Here is a 21,009-nt window from a genome sequence, read left to right as displayed (position 1 = left end):
TATTCAGGGTATCACCTTTCAAGAGTGGAAGGTCCCTCTTTCCTTCTTGAAAATGTATAGGTAGTTTTCTCTGCTTGCCAGCAGTGAGTTGGAATTGAGGGGGTGGGGGGTGGGGAGAGCAGGCGGTGATTTGACCCAAGAAGGTTGTCGAAGGCTTTCATGGCTGGAATCACTTGGATGCTGTGTGGTTTCCGGGCTGTATGGCTGTGTTCTAGCAGCATTCTCTCCTGACGTTTCGCCTGCATCTGTGGCTGGCATCTTCAGAGGATCCAGAGCCTCTGAAGATGCCAGCCACAGATGCAGGCGAAACGTCAGGAGAGAATGCTGCTAGAACATGGCCATACAGCCCGGAAACTACACAGCACCCAAGAAGGTTAGCTAGTGTCTACTTCTTTTCCATGCCAGAAATTGAAGTGTCTTGAGAAATCTAATCAAAGACATTAATTGAAGGCCTTCTCATGATAGGCATAGGAACCCAACTTGTCTTTTCCAGGAAGTGAAATGGAATTAAGCTCTGCAAAGTATTCTGTTGTTTTATTCCAGAGGTCTGTGTTGCCGTCCTGCTTGTCACGGGCTGTGAAGGGATGTAACATCTTTCCTTTTTTGCTTACAGACTAATGCTATTCTGTTGCTGGACACCAAGGCTCGTACCGTACGCCAACTTCTGCTGTCACCTGAGATGCGTGAGGCTCCAAAAAGGACATCCTGGTGGGGCAGCAAGGAGGAAGTGGTGAGAAATGTCACAACTGTGGCTTGGTTGTATAAAAAAAATGGAGCCTGCCAGCATGCCAGTCTGGTGGTTTTCAGTCTATAGGTAGTAGAACAGAGTTTATTGCTGTACCCATATGCAGGATATCCACATCTGTAACGGGGTCATATATTCAAGGCGAGGGAGAGATATTATCCCACCACTAGCCACCAATTGTAACGGGAATGTGTGGCCTACAATCAAGGTTCCCACTAAACTGACCAGTGGGGTTTCCTTTGCTACCCAAAATATCCTGTTCAGGGATCTTCTTTTTACTCTGCTGCCACCATAAAAGAAAAGGAACTAGGAGTCCCAAAACAGGCCTCTGGCTGCCAAACATAATAAAGGATCCCACCTCACATTCGCTCTTGGTCTGAGGGGAATGTCCTTCAGAGACTCATATACAAAAATGGCAACGACATTGGTGCCTGCAGGGGGTACATTTTTAGACATATCAGCGCCAAAATGTCAGCATATCATCAGGAGACTGTCCTTATGCTACTCCCCAAGTTTGGTGAGGTTTGGTTCAAGGAGTCCAAAGTTATGGACTCCCAAAGGGGGTACCCCATCCCCCATTCTTTGCTAAGGAGATGGGGGCTACCCTTTTGAGGGTCCAATAACTGTGGATCCCCTGAACCAAACTGCACCAAACTTGGGGGGTAGCATAAGGACAGTCTCCTGATGATACACTGAACATTTGGTGCTGGTAGCCTAAAAACTGCGCCCCGGGCAGGCCAAAAATGGAAAACCACTAAAAATACCCAAAAACGAACCCTGCATTTTGATGCCCCCCACAAGGTGACGCCCTGGGCAGCTGCCCACCTTGCCCAATGGGCATTACGCCCCTGGTGGACCCTACTTATCTTCCAAGATCTGTTGAGATGAGATTAAGCTAACCAAGTCAGGGCCTGATATTCCTAGCAAGGAGCGAAACTATTAACACTTTGTAGTATTTTGAGATTGTTAACTCTGCGATTTTTTTTCTTTAGAGAAGTTACAAAATGTGCAGAGAGTTTTCGCATAAAAACTGGCTCGTGTTCTACAAAGAAGAAGGGTGAGCAGTGACTGTCCTTTCCCACATCTTCTCCCCAAGGTAGAACAAAAGACCCTTCTCTCTGATCCATCCTCTTGCCTTTTGCCACTTTTTCAGGCACCACCTGGTTGTTCTTGATGCTCTGGAGGGCCGTGCTCACACCATCTCACTGCCAATCAACCTCAAGTCTGTCTTTTTGGTGGCTGAAGACCAGTGGCTCCTGGTGGAAAGCACAACAAATCAGTAAGATAAACACAGTAATACTCTGTGGTTGACATATAAACAAAGATGTTTTCGGTTTTGATAAGATGTTCTGACCTCTTATCGGGGGATGAGGTCACGTGGTTGTTTTACAGGTATCTCTCCTGACATGATTGTTCCCACGCTGATGTAAATACTTCAGCACAATATAACTCAACTTCCTGGCATGTTTCCAAATGGCACGAGCAGTGTTTGGCTTCTTGGTAGGCATCTTGCTTGTCCCTTTGGACAAAGGTGGGAGCAACCCACAGAGAGAATGGCACTTCCGTTTACAGAAGTGGAGGCACTGACATTTGTACGTTCCCCCTCCCACTTTGACCACATGTGGTTCCTGAGTGTACACAGACTTTCTCCTAGAATGTGGGTGGAGTTTATTGGGTTGCAGCGGGAGGAAAGCAGGGAAATCCTTCTCTGTATAGTTGGCAGGTAGATGGAAAAGCAGGGTGTATAGACAGAACGAAACCCTCTGATTTTGTACTGACCTAAATTACCCTGTGACTGCCTGTGCTCATGATGCCTGCCAGTGGCTTCCTTGTTGTGAGGAGTGGGAGGGGGGTGAAAAAATTTGTGCTGAGTGGACGGGACCCTCGTAGTTTGACTCTCCTCAGCCCAGATTAGAATGGCAAATACACTCGGTGTTGGACAGCACAAAGGAAAGTCCTCTCCTTTATCCTTTTTAACCACACACCTTTGTGTACAAAAGGAAAGGCAACCCGTGTTAGTGAGCAATTCATCCTGTGTTCAGTGATCTTCAGTGCACAGCCGAAGTACCGAAGCTCTATGAATGTTATGGCGAACAAGCATCTCCATTCTTCCGGGCCCAGGTCTATGGAAATATTTGTCCATAATCTTGGGGGAAAACTCCCACCCAACATCTGCAAAAGGTCCTAGGCAGAATTCAGTAAAAGGTGAGCATTGCTAGGCCCATACTGAGTTTAGTGGGAGATTTGCTTTCTGTTATTCTCATTAAAACCAACAGGATTTTCAAGTTTTCCGTTCGCATTGGATTATGTCATTAATTTCTAGTTGAAAATTACTAAATAAAATAATAAATTTGTCCCTTTGCCTGTCATAGGGATATCGTGACATTTATGTGACAGGTAAAACATGCTGAGATAAAACAGTTTCTGTTAAATCAGACCTACAGAGGCTGAGGCTGTTTGAAGCCTGTTTGGAGAACTGTATTGTAGACCAAGGGCTCGTTCTCTCCCTGCTGGGAAGGTAAAGTTACTTGTGGCTTTCCTGTGGCTTCACTTCACCCCCACATTGTTTCTAGGAACAACCAACAGCCATAGAGTGTGGAACAACCATGTCATCCACCTGTCCTACGTGATGCTAGTTAGTATGGCTCCAATGAGGCTAATGGGCAGTAAATTTAGGACAGACAAAATGAAATACTTTGCACAGAGAATGATTAAACTGTGGAATTTGCTGCCAGAGTGTGTAGTGTTGGGCACAGGCATTTAAGCAGGGATTAGACAGATACAGGGAGGACAGGGCCTGTCAGTGGCAATTAGCCATAATGGTTAAAGAGGCAGCCAACCTCTGAATGCCAGTGCTGGTAGACAAGGCCTAGAGAAACTAGCTGGCAATCATGTGAAAAAGGATGCTGGACTAGATAGTCCACTGGTCTGATCCAGCAGGGCTCTTCTGATGTTCTTTTGGCTCGGAGTGGAGTTGCAGACAGTGATATTCATTCATTTTCTTTTTTGCCTTCAAGCTGATGATTTATGGCAATCCCGTGGGGTTTACAAGGCAAGAGATGTTTGGAGGTGGTCTATCATTAAATTTTTCTTGATCATTATAGAGGATAGGTTTTTTTTTGTAGTATTTAGCCATTTATACAATCAGTGCATAATTTCTTCATGATTTGCAGAAAATATCTTTTGACGAAGCCTGTGCAGATGGAATCTGAAGAGAGCCACGTTTGCCAGCTTCATGCCGTGAGCGAGGAGCCAGGGGAAGCTGGGTTTGGATTAGCCACAGGTATTTAAATTGATTTGCTGTTTATCAGTCCAGGTTTCCACATGCTCAGATGTGCTTTGCACAGTTGCTATTGATGTAACTGTGAAAAAGAGCACACCTGAGAAGAGGTTCTGGTAGCATTCCGTTGTGGGCTAGACCTGGTCAACTGTGATTCCAGCTTGGAGAAATAATACTGTCAGGCCAGACACGGTGTCTAGCCCTGCGCAGTTATGTTTATAATGACTGGTAAAGAAATAATACCCAAGAATCAAGATTTAAACAGGGAAAAAAAGGTTTTTACTGTGCAGAATTAGATATCTGACAGGATGAGCTTTCTCTAAGAGAGTCACACACAACCAGCTTTTCAACACTTGACCGATCATAAAATCACATGTGTGTGTGCAACAGCATGGTCAGATTTCAAAGGAACCGCTTTGGTGTTTGGTACAGTATGGCTTAGCTGTTTCTAACTGGAAAAAAACAAACCCTTATTCCCGGCCTACCTGATTATCTGCTTTGCTTCTCTGGATTAAATAAATTCACTTTTGTTTATTCATGTTTGCCCAGCTTCAGAACCGATCGAGCCCCAAGTCGTTTCGAGTGACCAGCTGTCTTCAGAGAACTTGAGTGCAGCCCTTGGGCAGAAGATCAGCTCCCCCAACAGAGTGCTCTCTGATGAGCAAAATTACACCACTCTTGTGGTTGGCTTTCCAGATCTTATAGTAGGGGCTGGTTTTATACTGAAATATCTGCATGCACTATTCTTGTTTTGTTTGGCATTCCCTCAGTTATTCTCTCCTTCCTAACCTGAGTCTTTATGTTCTGTGTGTATTTTAATTCCTTTTTAATTCGTTATAATTGTTTTAATGATGTTTGTCTGTGTGAGGGGCTGATTTTAATGATGTTTTAATGTGTTTTTATCGTGTATGTTTTAGCTGCCTTGGTGTCCCTTATAAGGGCAGAAAGGCAGGATACAAATTTTGTAAATAAATAAAGTAAATACTATTGCTTGTTAACCAAAGGAAAGAGGTTTTAAGCTGAAAAGAAATGGCGTATGCACTGGCTAATTAGGGTGTTTCTGTCCTTCCCTTTGGTCTTGGCAGACTGTTTCAGTTAGCCAAGGACTGATATGTCTTAGAACCTCAGATTATTCGTTGTTGGGGGAAATTGATCTTTGGGCTACAAATTGTGTTATCCCTGATCTGAACCTGATGGCAGATTCTGGAGACACCCGACTGTTGCCTGAGTCTGCCCTGACCTCTTCTCAGTGGTGGGATTCAGCAGGTTCGCACCACTTTGGCGGAACCAGTGGTTAAAATGGTGCTTGTAAACAACCAGTTGTTAAATTATTTGAATCCCGCCACTGCCTCTTTTCCCTGTGGCCCAACCCCCTGCTATTCCAATAACAACCTATGTAGGACAGACCAGTGAGGTGCTTCAGGTCCCGATCAGATTTTTCCCTTTGGAAAGGTGTTGCTGGCATAGGGAGAGTGAGCACATCAAGAGTCCTTTTTGCGCAATAATCCTGGAAGTTATTTTGTACAATAATGCTGGAATGGTGATAATGGAGTGCTACTTGAATGGTAGATTGTTGGTGATACGAGAGTGGTCTCTGCATCATTCTGCCTCAAGGATGGTGCCTGCAAATTACAAGCCACCTCCCGCCCCTGCATCTTAAGGCAGGGATTTCCAAAATTTGCTCTGGATAAGTATGATGAGGAAGAAGCGTATGAAATTGCATTTGTGAGGTGAGTTCAGGGTCTCTGCTCATGAACCTCCTGTCCAGGATGCAGCCTAGCCTCTGATCCTGTTCCTTGGAAGTGAGGGTGGTATGTGGGAACCTTCTACAATCCAGCCCCTACCCTGCACAGTCTGGATGGGGGAGTTGGTCTCATCTGTCTCCCAGACCCTTTTAAAACCAGCCTGGCCAACTGCAGAGGCCTTCTGCATACCTCCAACCTCTTGCAAGATTACAGGTTCTCTCAAGACATTTGAAGGCAGCTGCTGCCTTTTCCTCACCCCCCCCCCACCCGGCTGACGTTCCACCATTCAAAAGCCTCAACTCCCCTCGGACGCCCGCCCCTCCCCCCGGCAGTGACCACCAACCAGAGGAAGGGTAACACCCATTCCCACGCAGTGATGACTATTCCCAAGTAAGGGATGGCTTTTCCCATCCCTAACAATAAAATAAGCAGAAAATATCTATTGCGAAGAAATGGTAGCAAATATACAGAAAAAGAAATAATTTAAAATGCATGATTTACATTGACCCAATTTTTTTTTCTTATTTCAGTAATCTAACAACAGTTTGAATGTTCTGTAATTATTTTATTTAGGTTTCTGCTATAAATCTTTCTTTTTATTTTAAAAATGTTTTATACATTTAATATGTAAATTCTGAAAAAAGTGTTTTGCCTCGTGCCACCCGCATGTTACCTGTGCCTGTGGAGAGGCTGGGAGCTACCCCCATTCCATGAGTCAGACCTTCTAGTTCATGTGCAAAAACCCCCGTTGCTTCCATCCTGACCTCCCATTACATTTGTTCACTGATTCTGGGGGAAACAGTCCAGAGTCTTAAAATGCGCAGCTGTTCTATGTTCTGCTTCAGTAGAAGATTCTCAGCATCGCTGGCGTTGTCCATTCTGTCAGGGACCAGTACAGAGTCGCCATTATCTTTTGAGCCTGTAGATTTCTCGGTGTGTTGAGATTCACCCTCAGCATGTTTTTAATGAACTCCTCAAGTGTTCCTCTGTGTCCTGATTCTCTCCTCCTTTCCCACAGTCCTCCAATGAAGTCTACAGCTGGAAGAGGGGCACCTCGCTGGGCAAGAGGCAGCCTATGCCTTCCGATCCACTTTACTATGGGAGGCCCAGCAAGGGCAGAGTGGCAAAACGCACCAACTGTGTAACTCTCACAGCTGCCAATCAGGTGGTGAGGGTTTTGGCTCCTGGAGATGTCCCGCTGAAAGAACTTTATGCCAAAGGTAACCCAACAACCTCAAGCTTGACTTGCTGAAGGTATTGGGGAGATTATTGAAGGGTTCGGCTTTGACCGCAATCTTATGCCTATTAGCTGGAACAAAGTGGGATTGCTCCTGAGTAAACTGGTATCCAATCAGGCTGTACGATTCTCAGCTAAGGTGGATTCTGCATGGGCCAAAAACAGTGGTGTGAAAACCTTTTACACCGTTTTAAACCATTTCACACCGTTTTCACACCACTGTTTTGGGCCCATGCGGAATCCGCCTAAGAGTAGAATAGACTGAAAGGTTGCTGTGAAGCAGTACAGCTCTTCACCAGACAAAAGGATATTGAAATTCAGAATCTGTCCTTCTTCATTCTTATTCTTGGAGTGTTCCCTCCTCCCACCCCTGGATTTTTATTTTATTGTTGCTCTGGTGCTTTAATAGATTATTTATAGTATCTCATAAAATGTTGCCGTTTTAATTTAATGATGTTTTAATTATTAACCCGTCTAGTTTTTTTAAAAAAATGTTATGCTTTATGGTTTTTTCTAAGCTGGCTGAAGACCATTTGGTAGAAAGCTGAGGTAATTTATGTTTTTTGGCTATCTAAAATATACTGCGTTGCGTGAACCTTGTAACTGCGTGAGTGCATATTGAGTACTCCGTATGTAGAACTGGCTGCAGAATTAAACATTTGTGAAGATATCTTTGAAAGTATGGCTGACTATTTCCAATGGGGCCAGCTGTGGTGCCTTCTGTTGGCTGGTGGAATTAGTCCGCTGCTACTGTCGTACTTGTATTTTTACTCTGCTCTTCTAACCCACAGTAGTATGACCTAGAAAGAAGAGTAAGAAAGGAAGAATTCAAGCCAGTGTATGTGTAGAATTTGTATACAAGGGCTGTGTAGGTGTTCAGTGCTTGGCTCAAGTCAAGAGGGGCAATACCCTGTCCTACCTCTGCTCTGTACACACTGCTGTGTGGATCGTATACGGCACGAGTGTTCAGCTTGTATGTTGCTCTCTTTACCAGTCTAATTTTGTGATGTAAAATCATGCAGTTGAAAGTGTCTTATGGTTGCAAATGCCCAGCTCTACTTCTCTTTCCCCTTGCCCAAACTTTATTTTAAATGATGTATTTTTCTTCTTCTGCAAGTTCAGCCTTTGGGATTGCTTTATCAAGGGGAAGGACAGCATTTTAACCATTTCCATCTCTGTTTGGGGAAAACTTGGCAAAATCTATATTATTTCCCCAGCCAGAGTGAAAGCACTTCAAGGGTGGATGCAGATATTTTCCAATGAGAAAATGCCAGGGGAGGAAAGAGTTAACGCTTCTGCATCTCTCCTCCTGCCCTTTTATTCCTTGGTCAGGAAATCCTGGTGAGCTCATGTGCTTTGACTCCATGCCTTTGCAAAAAAACAAAAAACAAAACACGCAGTGTAGATGAAGGAGAATTTCTGATGTGTTGTGTGCACAGTTTAGGACATTCTTCAAAGGTGCATCCATGATTGTTGACTGTGCAAAGAGGAGCCATTTGTCTCTAGCAGTTCATTGTTTTGGTGTCATGAGGACTGGACTGGACCCTGACCAGATCATGGGAAAATGCCAAGGGAGGCCGAATGCTTGTCCATTCTCCAATCTGTGAAGGGAAATCAGTCTGGGCTCGTTCCCCTCTGTTCAGCTTTCAACCTCAGCCCCTCCACAGCCCTCTGTTGTGAAAGACTCTTCAAATGTACTTTCAGTCAAGAATTTATTATTATGACTGGACAAATATAGATGAGGAGGAGGAGGCTTGATGAGCTTTTATTCATATTCTTTGTTCATTTTTGTAACATTTATGGCAGGAGTGTCCAACTCGGGCTCTCCAGATGTTCATGGGCTACAATTCCCATCAGCCCCTCCCAGCGTGGCCAATTGGCCAGAGTGTGGCACTCCTGATCTACGGCATCAAGATTTCTGCTTGTTTACTTTCTTGCAGTTGCTTCTTTGTTTAGTGGAGGCTCACCTCTTGGGCTGTCATTTGCACTGCTTTTCAATCCCCCCCCCCCCCGATAATAGCATTTGATGAAGGTTACTGGAGACACAGATCTAACATTTCTTCAACAAATTCCCTGTTAACTTTTAAATGTTATCCAACATTTCTTTCTGCAGATGTCACTCCCCCTCAGACTGCTGGATATTTGGAGATAACAGATCTTATGATCAAGAAACTTAAATATATACCTATTCCCAGGTAACTAAATTTCATCTTCTAGTTGGGGGAAGGCATTGGATTACATTATGTAGCACAGTGATGGCACTCAGAGCCCTCTCTGTGGGCACGCACAGAGTCTCCCGCCCCCCCCCTCCCCCCACACACACATCTAGGCTGGCCTGGGCTGCTGGGCCCGATTATTAGCATTAAACCTAAGACCTAGTTTTGGGGAAGCAGTGTAGGTAACCCTGTTAAGCGCTGTTAAACTCCACTGATTTTCATGGGAAGAACTAAAGCGCAATCCTTTACCTGGGAGTAAGCTCGGTTGCTGGCAATGGGGCTTGCTTCTGAGTAAAAATAAAATAAATAAATAATAAACCCTCCTAGGGTTGTGATTCACCCGTTGGAAGAGTTGCATGGTTGCTTCAAAGCAAAACCACCGACTACACCAAGCTTACTCCCGAGTAATGCACGCCTAGAAACGTTTTTTTTCTAACCGAAAACCTCAGTATTCAGGTTAAATTGCCATGTTGGCACTTTGCGATAAATAAGTGGGTTTTGGGTTTTGGGTTGCAATTTGGGCACTCGGTCTCAAAAAGGTTCGCCATCACTGATGTAGCATAATATAACTGTTCCTTTCAGATGTGTAATATGCAAATCTTCATTCTATATTTTCTAACATTTCAACTTCCTCTTTAGTTTCTTTTGGTGTTATTTACCAAGGAGAATATATAATCATTTGTTCAAACTCTTAAAGTTGGCAGAAGTTAACATCCAATTCACATCGCCATGCTGGATTTATTCGACTACAGAATCTCCTGGAGGCTATATTCAGAAGTCTCAATTCTCTCAGTGAATAGGCAGGGGGTGGAAACAGGCAGATGTGCTTTGTGTAACCTAGATCAGATGTTAGTCTGCATAGCTGAAGGCCATGCAAAAACCTGAACAACTGAAATGTACTAAGAGCATCTCCAGCGGTCTGTACTTGAAATCAGTTCACCCTGTGATTGTCGCATCCTGGGAGTATTCTGGAGAAGCCCTAACATTCTTCCCCAGCTACCAACCTCCCTCCCCCCCCCGCCCCTGCTGCTGATCAGCTGGCAGGGAGGGGGACTTACCGGCAGTGGGGGGAGGACCACACCAGCATTGTGGTAACGTCACTTCCAGTGCGCATTGGAGGCGATGTCATCGCATCACCAGTGGTACAGGGCATTCTGATATTTGGGCAAAAACTCTGGCAAGAACAGATTCTACCATAGAGTTTTAGCCCAAATACCGGAGCATCCCACAACGGCAGTGACATCACTTCCAGTGCTGTTGCCAGCAAAGTTGCTGTCATGCCAGACTAGGCCTCCCACCCTACTCATAAGTCTCCCCACTTCCCGCTGGTTGTTGGGGGTACCAGGCAACCCTAAGCCCTCGTCTTCTTCAAGCAACCAATTTCTCAAGGTGAATAGAAGGAGTTTGTATGTATACCCCACCTTTCTCTCCTGCAAGGTAACTCAAGGTGGCTTACAAGCTCCTTCCCCTTCCTCTCCCCACAATAGACACCTTGTCAGGTAGGTGGGGCTGAGAGAGTTCTGAGAGAACTGTGTCTGACACAAGGTCACCCATCAGGAGTGTAGGAGTGAGGAAACACATCTGGTTCACCAGATAAGCCTCTGCCACACAGGCGGAGGAGTAGGAAATCAAACCCGGTTCTCCAAATTAGAATCCGTCTTCTCTTAACCACTACCCCACGCTGGCTCTCAGGATAATCTCTGCTCTGATTGGTTGCCATGACTTTGGACAACATTGGTTGCCCCTATTGCACAGCTGCAAAGCCGGGCAGAAGGCAGAAGAAGGCGAAATGTGTCTCCGTGACTACAGTTCAACTGCCTGGCCTGGTGCTCATACTGGGAAGTGAGCATCAGGGGCAAAACAAACGGACCCCAGGCTTCATTTGCAGGCATGTTGCAGCCGTTGAATCAGGAGTATCTGCCTGGCAGTCACATTCACTGCACAGCTCTCAACAAATCTGCTCCTGACAGAAGACCTTGGCGGATTATATATGAATTCACACGTACAAAATTCCCCTTCTAATAGCACAACCTTCATTTGAACAAAGCGCCTATAAAGTCGACAAAGTGCTTGAGGGTTGGATCCTGTGCACCAAGACCAGAGCTGTGCCATGAAGGTTCTTTCAGCCTTATACTGCGGCTCCGTGTGGCCTGGAGGTCGGAGGGTAGCATGGGCGTGTCCCTCCAGCCCTCCAGAGCCGCGCTGGAAGGACAGATGAGTGGAGGGACCAAACTGGAGGTGGCTCCGTGCGTGAGGGCCCCGCTTTTCATGTCCCCTCCACTCACCTCTCCTTCCAGCGCTGCTCTGGAGGACTGGAAGGACACGCCCACACTGCCCTCCAACCTCTGGAGGTCAGAGGATAGCATGGGCATGTCATTCCAGAGCAGCCGCCATCCCTCCAGCCACCATCCCCCCTCTGCCTCATCGAGCAGGCAGCTGCCTGCTCTGTCGGGCAGAGGGGGTTTCCCTGCCTGGTGACTCCGCCTCCCAGCGCTGGAAGGAAAGGTGAGTGGAGGAGCCGAACCGGAGGTGGCTCCATGCAGAGCTGCCTCTCTGGCTCGGTAGATCTTCGAGGCCATGGGAAATGGGTCCAAATGGCTCTTTGGGTGGTAAAGGTTGCCGACCCCTGATCTAGGTGAACTAAGAGCACGGACAAAGAAGGGTTAGGCAGTAGCACCACACCTAAACTCCACTATAATTTAAAACTTAAGGATTTTTCTCTAGGAGAAATGGAGGTGTGCTTTGGTTAAAGCCCATCACTGTTTCAAATTCTCCAGTAAGCTCTTCCCTTCTGTTGGTTTTCAGATCCACGTCCCTGACACCCTACACTTCATGGCTGTCCATGATTTCTGACACAGACGTGCTCTTGGCAAAGCTTGGCAATTCTGGCGTCGTTACTGTCGATATGGGGGGCACCGTCAGGCTCTGGGAGACCAGCTTCGAAAGCCTTCAGAGATCCCTCCAGGAATGGAGAAACATGATTGGGCAAGAGGACGGTAGACCCATGCAGGTGAGATGATATCATATGAGGGACTCCCAGACTTGGCTGGAAAATTCATGGCTCAAGGCCAGGGGGCAGCCTGTAAATGCTGTCCATCACATTTGTCCTGATTTTTCTCCCTGAACGGGGTGATCTGGTTTGTTTCCCAGATTAACCCTGTAAGTTCAGTTGGTCTAACTCAGGGGTGTCCAACTCTGGTCCCCCATGGGGCTGATGGGAATCATAGTCCATGAACATCTGGACAACCAGAGTTGGACACCCCTTTCTCACAATACTAGAACCAGGGGGCATTCATTGAAAATGCTGGGGGGAAGAATTAGGACTAATAAAAGGAAACACTTCTTCACACAATGTGTGATTGGTGTTTGGAATATGCTGCCACAGGAGGTGGTTATGGCCACTATCATGAAAGCAAGCCTGGGAGCCAATGCTTGTTTAATTCAGAAGCCTGGGATTAGCACTGTCAATAACTCAACCAGCTGAAGTCTCCGTTTTGTGAAAAACAGAAAACAAAGAAATAAAACATGGTTGCGGTTAAGGGATTGCTTAGGTAGTTATGTCCCTTTTGGTTCTTTTTGGTTCCCGTTCCCGGAACCTACATGGCCCAGAGATGTTTTCTCTGGCCACATCTCAAAGATGGAATTCAAAAAACCTTTGTTTTCCCCTTCCCAGGAAAACTCTGTTCAGGCCACGAGGTAACTTAGGCCTTTGAAGTTTCATCCTGGCACCTTTGCATAGTTTCCTGTCCTCCCTCCAGGAGATCAAAAGGCAAAGATGCTTTTCACAGTCATGTGTGATTTTGCTAGTTTTACAGTACTATTCCATCACAGCCACTAACCTGGATAGCTTTAAAAAGGGCTTGGACAGATTTATGGAGGAGAAGTCAATCTATGGCTACCAATCTTGATCCTCCTTGATCTCAGATTGCAAATGCCTTAGCAGACCAGGTGCTCAAGAGCAGCAGCAGCAGAAGGCCATTGCTTTCACATCCTGCATGTGAGCTCCCAAAGGCACCTGGTGGGCCACTGCGAGAAGCAGAATGCTGGACTAGATGGACTCTGGTCTGATCCAGCAGGCTAGTTCTTATGTTCTTATGTTCTTATCTAAGTGCAACACTGCCACACCAGCTGTCAGGGTTACGTGGAACTGTATGTGTCAGAACCATCTTCAAATGGAAAGAAGAGCCCCTGCAGTTAACTTGGGATTAATCAGGCCTGGTGGAAACACGAGGAACTTCACCTCCCAGCCTTGACTGGCCAACACAGCAGAGCTTTTGCATGTGGCTCTTCAGGCTCTGGTCCGAGGCTGCTGCTGACTCTGGCTCCCAACTGGGCTCCAGAACCCAGGAAATGTGTCTAGAAGGGACACTCCCGGCCTGCGTTCTTGTAGAGCTTCAAAGGGCTGCAGTTATGACCTGGCCTAAAAGAGCACTAAGTATTCAAAGAAAAAAAATACTCTGTTGGCATGAAAGTTAATTGCAGTGAAGAGAATTGCGAATGCGACCATACAGCTAATCGATCTTAACAATGACACATAAAATGACACATGTGCAGCAAACTTGTAATTATTGCATTTGCCTTTTAGTCTTCGTCTTCTGATGAACACTTTGTGGAGAATGCATATACAATGGTTCCTTGCTCATTTTTAGCAGTCTGCCTGTGACACTTGGGAATGGTCGTCGTTCCAGGATGCGCAAAGGCAGTTGGGTTGTCTGCTCTGCCTTTCTGCAAATGTTTTGTGTTTTATGCAACTGCTGACATGCTTTTGCTGGGGGAGTTCATCACAAGCTTTCCATAGGTCATGAGAAAAAAGCCTTCCAGTAGCCCATTTATGGTGTTTATTGCTCTGCTCATGCCATCTGTTTTTATCATCAGCAGAGAAGCGCCAGCACCACCTGCTGGCCAAATATTAATCTGCCGTTGCTTTTGGTGGTGGGAAGGGCCAAAAAATCACAGCCAACTTCTAGTAACTTCTCATGGGTTTTCCAGGCAAGAGAGAGAACAGAGATGGTTTGCCATTGCCTGCCTCAGCTCTGCTCTGCACAGCAACCTGGTCTTCCTTGCTGGTTTCCTGTCCAAGTCAGGACTATTCAACAGTAGAATTCACTGTCTCGGAGTGTGGTGGAGTCTCCTTCTTTGGAGGTTTTTTAAAGAGAAGGCTGGATGGCCATCTGTCAGGAGCGCTTTGATTGTGGCCAGTGGAATAAAACAAGCTGAGGCCCAATCAGGACACTCGTGTTGGATTCCTCCCAGAGAAACAGATCAGGAAAAAGACCAGATTGGAAATGCAATAATTGTGTGTTATTACAGAAACACCCAGCTGAGAACCCTGAGTCTGAAATCAATTTGTTCACAATATAAGATGCCATATCTTGTTACCAGTAGTCTGGGCTGCAAATGCTGAAGCTCTGCTTCTGGTGGAAAAAAACCCAACCGAGACAAAGCGAGGCTGTGCATTATGCCGGGAACGCAGAGCCTGGGATGAAAACGTCAGCAAACGGGCAATCAAAACGTCTGGATCCTTACTTTGAAAAGAAAAAAACACAACCCTGAATCCACGAGCATTGAATCGAATGCAAAAAGAGCTTCTAAGAAGGGAACGGGTTTCCTTGCTGCTCACTGCAGCAGAATTCCTAATATCAAAACAGTCGGGAAGCAAGAGAACCCCTCATGATTCTAAAACAGTGATTCTCAACCAGGGTTCCACGAGCACGTCCCAGGGGTACCCTGACAATGCTACCGCCTGCCCCCCCACCCACCAGAATCAAATGGATTTTGAAGGGGCGGGGGGAGGGGGGTTTGGAAACCTCATGGGCTTCCTTTAAACAACATTTAAAACAGCATTGTTTTATATGTCTAAATGCGGTGTGGATTTGGGGGGATTTAAAGGGAAAGCTCCCTTTAAATCCCCCCAAATCCATGCCAAATTTAGGCAAACAAACAACGCGGCTGTCAATGCTGCTTTCCCTCCCCCCCCCCCCCCCCGCTTGCCACTCCCCCCACCTACAGGCCAAAAAAGGAAAAAAAACCTTAAAAATGCAAAAAAAAATTCAAATGAACCTCAAGGGTACCTTGAGATATGAAGAGCGAGGTCAAGGGTACCGCGACGTCGAAAAGGTTGGGAAGCACCGTTCTAAAACATTCTCCTCGCAGGTGAAAAGGATGGCAGGCCCCTCATGTGCCAGCAGGCGTTCAGAAAAATAGTTCTTGTTGCACGTGTGACTCTCTCAGTTAAACAATTTTTCTATTAATTTCCATAGTATAATACTGTGCAAGGGTTTTCTTGCTGAAAAATTAGAATGAGACAAAATGCAGCATTGTGGTAACTAACGTTGTTGAACTTGTCTTTCTGCATACAGAGCTCATTTCCTATCTTAAGTAACTTTTTTTTATTGTAATCCTGGAAACTTCCAGAAAAAAATGCCCAAAACTTATTCTGTAATTAATATCAAGGATACATATTGCATTGTTTGAATGAGAGAATCATACCAAATGTATCTGGCAGGAGTGCTTTGATTGTTTGTTCCGGCACTGCAGGGGGTTGGACTTGGTGACCTCAGGGGTTCTCTGCCAGCTCTACGATTCTATATGGATGCATGTTTCCAGGAATTTTTAATTAATTAATTAATTAATTAATTAGATTTTTATACCGTACTATCCCCAAGGGGCTCCAGGCGGTGTACAACAATAAACATAATATAACATAAAATGGCTAAATCTTTAAAAGCAGCGATAAAACAGTAAAAGCTAAATCTCATAAATACAATACAAAAATACTAGCATAAATATAAATGGTGTCCAGCAGCTCCATATTCAAAATCCTCTCCCCAAGAGGGAGGAATGGCAGGCCCCATTGAATGACAAACGGCCCAGATGTAGAGGGCCATGAAAGGGGGGAAGGGGGCACCATCAGCGGCTGGTTCCTCCAAAGGCCCGGCGGAACAGCTCCGTCTTACAGGCCCTGCGGAACTCACTAAGGTCCCGCAGGGCCCGGACAGTTGGAGGAAGAGCGTTCCACCAGGCCAGGGCCAGAGCCGTAAAGGCCCTGGCCCGTGTGGAGGCCAGCCGCATCACCGAGGGGCCAGGGACCACTAGTAGGTTGGCCTCAACTGATCGAAGAGGCTGTACAGGGACATAGGGGTGATGCAGTCTCGAAGATACGACGGTCCCAGGCCGCGTAAGGCCTTAATTCAGAATTGTGCATTCAGGGACCTCAGGAGAAATGTCTGAACAAGTTTCAGGATGCCTGTTGGTCAAAAGCTGACCCACAGGGGTCAGGTGCTGATCCACTCACCCCAAAACAGTTGCTGTGCCAGGTGCGGTCAGAAGCAGTGGTTTTAATCTGTGCACTGGAAAGCGGAGGCTCTCTCTCTTCCTCCAAGCTGTGTAGGTAGAGATGCCGTGATCTCTGCATTGCAAGAGGGAGCAAAAGAGCTCTCCTTCCACCCCTCCAAGGTGAGAAGAGAGAGAGACTCTGCTGTGGACCCTTGCTGCATGACTTTGGGACAGTCACATGCTCTCCATCTAACCTACTCCACAGCTGTGTTTTTCCCCACTGGGAAGAAAGGTGGGCTATAAATCACCTAAACAAATTAACTCTTTGCTGACATCAATCCTAAAAGAAGTTTTGTCTCTGCTGCACCCCTTCCCCCAGGTTCACAACACATGTCCCGGTTCAACCTCTGCGTTCAGCAGAGGCCAATTTACTGGAGATCCCTGGCCCCTCAATGACGCGGATGGCCTCCACTCAGGCCAGGGCCTTTACGGCTCTGGCGCCGGTCTGGTGGAACACTCTACCACCAGCTGTCCAGGCCCTGCGGGACCTTGGAGAGTTCCGCAGGGCCTGTAAGACCGAGTTGTTCCACTGGGCCTTTGGAGAGACCAGCCGCTGACGGTGCCTCTGCCCTCCCCCTCTGCTTACAGGGGTCCCTAACATCATCGGGACCCATTATTCTTTTCTGGGGAGGGTAGTATATGGGTTTCGTGGGACGTTGTTTTAGAACGTAACTATTTTAAATTGTATGTATGTTTTTATGTATAATATTTTATATTGTTCACCGCCCTGAGCCCTTCGGGGATAGGGCGGTATATTCAATCAATCAATCAATCAATCAATCAATCAATCAATCAATCAATCAATCAATCAATCAATCAATCAATCAAATAAATAAATAAATAAATAAATAAATAAATAAATAAATAAATAAATGTTTGTTCTTTGAAATGTACCCTCCAAACATATTTTGATATTTTGTAAAAATTCATTTTTTTCAGATCCTCTGTATATATTGCTGTTTGCAAACTAGGTTGATTTTTGCATTGTAAATCCTTGTGTTAAACCCAGCATTTCAGTACTAAGTGCTTCATTTTGCCAGAGATCCTTTCTTAGCAAAGGGAAGGCATTTAAGCAGCATCTAAACGTCACTGTTTATGAAATGGTAGAAAAGTTGCTCTGATTTCTCTGAGAGCCACAGGAGGGTAACAGAGAGCCGTTAATAGAATCCTTTTATTACAGGCTGCATAATGGAAATTAGGGAGAAAAACCCACATTATGTGCTGAAAGAATAGAGGTAAAGTTGCAGATTTTTATGAGCTTCTAGTAATTCCTTTTAAACACAGATGTGATAACAGAAAAGTCATGGTGGGAGGGGTGGTTGTAGGAAATTTAAGGCCGCTCAGGTTTCATTGCAGTGGCGAAAACAGTTTCATAGTGAGCATTTATAAGCAAAATGATTTAATAGTAGTAGTCATGATAGTAGTAATAGCTGTTAATATAGCTGCTAGTAATAATGACAACAGCAATAATAACAACAATGAAATGTTAGCACAGATAAAATATTAAGTTTGGAGCAATGCTGAACCACCACTTTACAAGTCCTTCTGTGTCTGCCATTTTGAGCTGGCGGGGGGAGACTTCAGTATTTTCCCATTGACTTCCCATTCACTCTATTAACAAGACTGGTAAATGGCTGGGGTGGGCTGGCCCTTTGACCTGCTGGGCAAATTGCCAGAGCAAACCAGGAGAGTCCAGTAGTTCTGCCAGAGGTCATCCTGATCAAGGCAGTCTCTGGCTGACTGACTTTGTACATGATAGACTTTGACGTATAGTGGTTAAGAGTAGTAGATTGTGATCTGGAGAATGGGGTTGATTCCCCACTCCTCCACATGACCAGCGGACGCTTATCTGGTGAACTAAATTTGTTTCACTGCTCCTACACATTAAACCTGCTGGGTGACCTTGGGCTAGTCACAGTTCTCTCCAAAAACTTAGCCCCACCTACCTCACAAGGTGTCTGTTGTGGGGAGAGGAGGGGAAGGAGTTTATAAGCCAATTTGAGACTCCTTAGAGAAAAAGCAGGGTATAAATCCAAACTTGTCTCCTACTTTGTGATGCCTAAGATAACACACTAACTTTTTTCCTTCTCTGGAGTGTTACTTTACTATGTTGCTCTCATCCACCCTTCAGGAGCCAGACATATCTGTTCCACGGTGAATTTTTATCAGTACGACATGGTGAATTACCCTCTTCCTATCATTTGCTACATTTTTTTTTGCCTCCCCAGATCACTATCCAGCGAGACAGTGGCTTGGATGTTAGTTCTCCAAAACATGGGAAGATGGATCCGGACAACACTCCTCATGTGGGTGGAAACACCTGGGCTGGTGGGACAGGTAAAGGATCATGGGATACATCTGTCCACAGAATTGTCCCAGAGGACAGCCATGTTGATCTGCAGTCGGACAGCTGGATTTGAGGCCAGGAGCACCAACAAGAGAGCTTTGACTCTAGAGCTGATACTCTGAAACTCTTGTTGATCTGTGCTGCTGGATTCAGAACTGTGTTAAGGAGCAGCAGTGGCATCGGAGGTTAAGAGGAAGAAGAAGAAGAAGAAGAGTTTGGATTTATATCCCCCCTTTCTCCCCTGCAGGAGACTCAAAGGGGCTTACAATCTCCTTGCCCTTCCCCCCTCACAACAAACACCCTATGAGGTAGGTGGGGCTGAGAGAGCTCCGAGAAGCTGTGACTAGCCCAAGGTCACCCAGCTGGCGTGTGTGGGAGTGTACAGGCTAATCTGAATTCCCCAGATAAGCCTCCACAGCTCAGGCGGCAGAGCAGGGAATCAAACCCGGTTCCTCCAGATTAGATACACGAGCACTTAACCTCCTACACCACTGCTGCTCTCGTGTATCTAATCTGTATCTAATCGTGTATCTAATCTCGTGTATCTAAGAGGTCTTTGAAAACCTCATCTCCTTGTTCTTTATCCGGACAACAGAGAGAGAGAGAGAGAGAGAGAGAGAGAGAGAGTGTGTATCTGAGGAGAAAATGAGAATGAGAATTTGTATATCTTGTGTTCATGTCTTTGAAAGTGACTCATCGGAAAAATGTTTAAAAAGGGAAAACTATATATTGTAAGAATTGGCAGGAACAGCTGAGTTGACTGATGAAGTTTATTTACTGAAAAGAAGCCCGGGCATGATGTCTCCTGAATTCCACATAGCAAGCGACTTCAAAAAAAAATATTGTTTCTTTAGTGATTTCAAAAAACCCTTGAGTTGAAATAAAACATCCTGAGAATGTTTCTTGGGGGAAGCTGTTCGCAGTTCCTCCCCCAAATGCTTCTTTTCACATCCTCAAGACATTTTATTAGTGTTATGCAGAAAGGGCCGGTGTGTCACAAATAAGAGCAGTGCACTTTGGGAATGTTGCGACGAGAGCAAATTGCTCCAGAAGATTTTACTAGGGTGAGATGTCTGTCTGTGCTTCCGAAGGAGAGGCAAGAAAAGTGAAAGAGTCTTCAGAGCAGCCAGCAAGGATCACACAGAGGTCTGCAGTGCTGTTTGTGTGGACAGGCTGTTATCCTCTGGTGCCCAGTAATCCATTTGCACATTCCCAGACCTTATTCTGAAACTCAAAGAAAAGCATTTTATCCCCCTGATTCTCTTCCAGGGGGGAGAGACACTGCTGGCCTGGGGGGCAAAGGGGGGCCATACCGGCTGGATGCTGGACACAAGGTGCACCAAGTATCTCAGGCTGAAAAAGATGCTGTTCCTGAAGAGGTCAAGAGAGCTGCCAGAGAGATGGCTGAGAAGGCTTTTAAGCAGAGGTTGGTAGCCACCTGTTCTCTATTTCCCCTCCTGGAACTGATACATTTTTGGGAATGAAATCCCTTGCCCACCTTCTTTCCTTTAGGATATTACATTCCAGGATGGGGTTTTGCAGCCTTGAAATGCATCATAGCTGATTTCCAAAAGAACAGGAAGAGGTTTGCTGAGATCCAAATCCCATGACGTTGGTCTCTCTGACCAGTTGTTCAAGCAACCAGGACTGCTGTCTTCTGCGCTGCGTAGTTTTGTCTGTCTGGTTGACGGAATCTTTTAAACCTACATAAATTCCTCTTATTTTTTTCTCATTCAGGCTAAAGGAGATCAAGATGAGTGAATATGATGCAGCTACCTATGAGAGGTTCTCTGGGGCAGTTCGACGGCAAGTCCACTTACTTCGAGTCATCCTGGACAGCCTGCAGGTAACGAATGCTCTGCTCGGGTTTTGGAAGCAGGTGGACACATTCACTAGCTGACTTCCTTTATGTTCTCATGAATAAATGAAGACCTTGAAAAATAAATGGGGCACTGTATAACCAGTGCACTACATAACATACAAGAGGCATACTTAAAGCTACATCCAAAAAATTACAATGAAGACGGTGAGCTTCCTCTCCGAAGCTGAATTGCTGCTAGATCAGTTATGCTCGGCTTTGACTTCAACTTGGATTTCAGTCTGA

The 21,009-nt window shown here is 45.7% G+C and overlaps 1 protein-coding gene across 2 annotated transcripts in view; it reads left to right on the top strand.

The window, feature by feature from the left end:
- VWA8 (von Willebrand factor A domain containing 8) overlaps positions 1 to 21,009 on the top strand; it is a 114,740-nt gene that overhangs the window by 81,778 nt on the left and 11,953 nt on the right. For both annotated transcript variants that reach the window (XM_048494282.1, XM_048494281.1), the window contains exons 30-40: positions 614 to 730; positions 1,738 to 1,802; positions 1,899 to 2,024; positions 3,919 to 4,028; positions 4,575 to 4,729; positions 6,789 to 6,990; positions 9,121 to 9,202; positions 12,029 to 12,233; positions 18,787 to 18,895; positions 20,175 to 20,331; positions 20,643 to 20,751. In XM_048494282.1, coding sequence (XP_048350239.1) covers positions 614 to 730; positions 1,738 to 1,802; positions 1,899 to 2,024; positions 3,919 to 4,028; positions 4,575 to 4,729; positions 6,789 to 6,990; positions 9,121 to 9,202; positions 12,029 to 12,233; positions 18,787 to 18,895; positions 20,175 to 20,331; positions 20,643 to 20,751 — 1,437 coding nt within the window. The remainder of the gene's footprint in view (positions 1 to 613; positions 731 to 1,737; positions 1,803 to 1,898; positions 2,025 to 3,918; positions 4,029 to 4,574; positions 4,730 to 6,788; positions 6,991 to 9,120; positions 9,203 to 12,028; positions 12,234 to 18,786; positions 18,896 to 20,174; positions 20,332 to 20,642; positions 20,752 to 21,009) is intronic.

Source organism: Sphaerodactylus townsendi, linkage group LG04 (assembly GCF_021028975.2).
Source record: "Sphaerodactylus townsendi isolate TG3544 linkage group LG04, MPM_Stown_v2.3, whole genome shotgun sequence".
Lineage (NCBI taxonomy): Eukaryota > Metazoa > Chordata > Lepidosauria > Squamata > Sphaerodactylidae > Sphaerodactylus > Sphaerodactylus townsendi.
The sequence above is the reverse complement of the archived record's forward strand: the minus strand, read 5'-3'. Positions and strand labels throughout refer to the sequence as shown.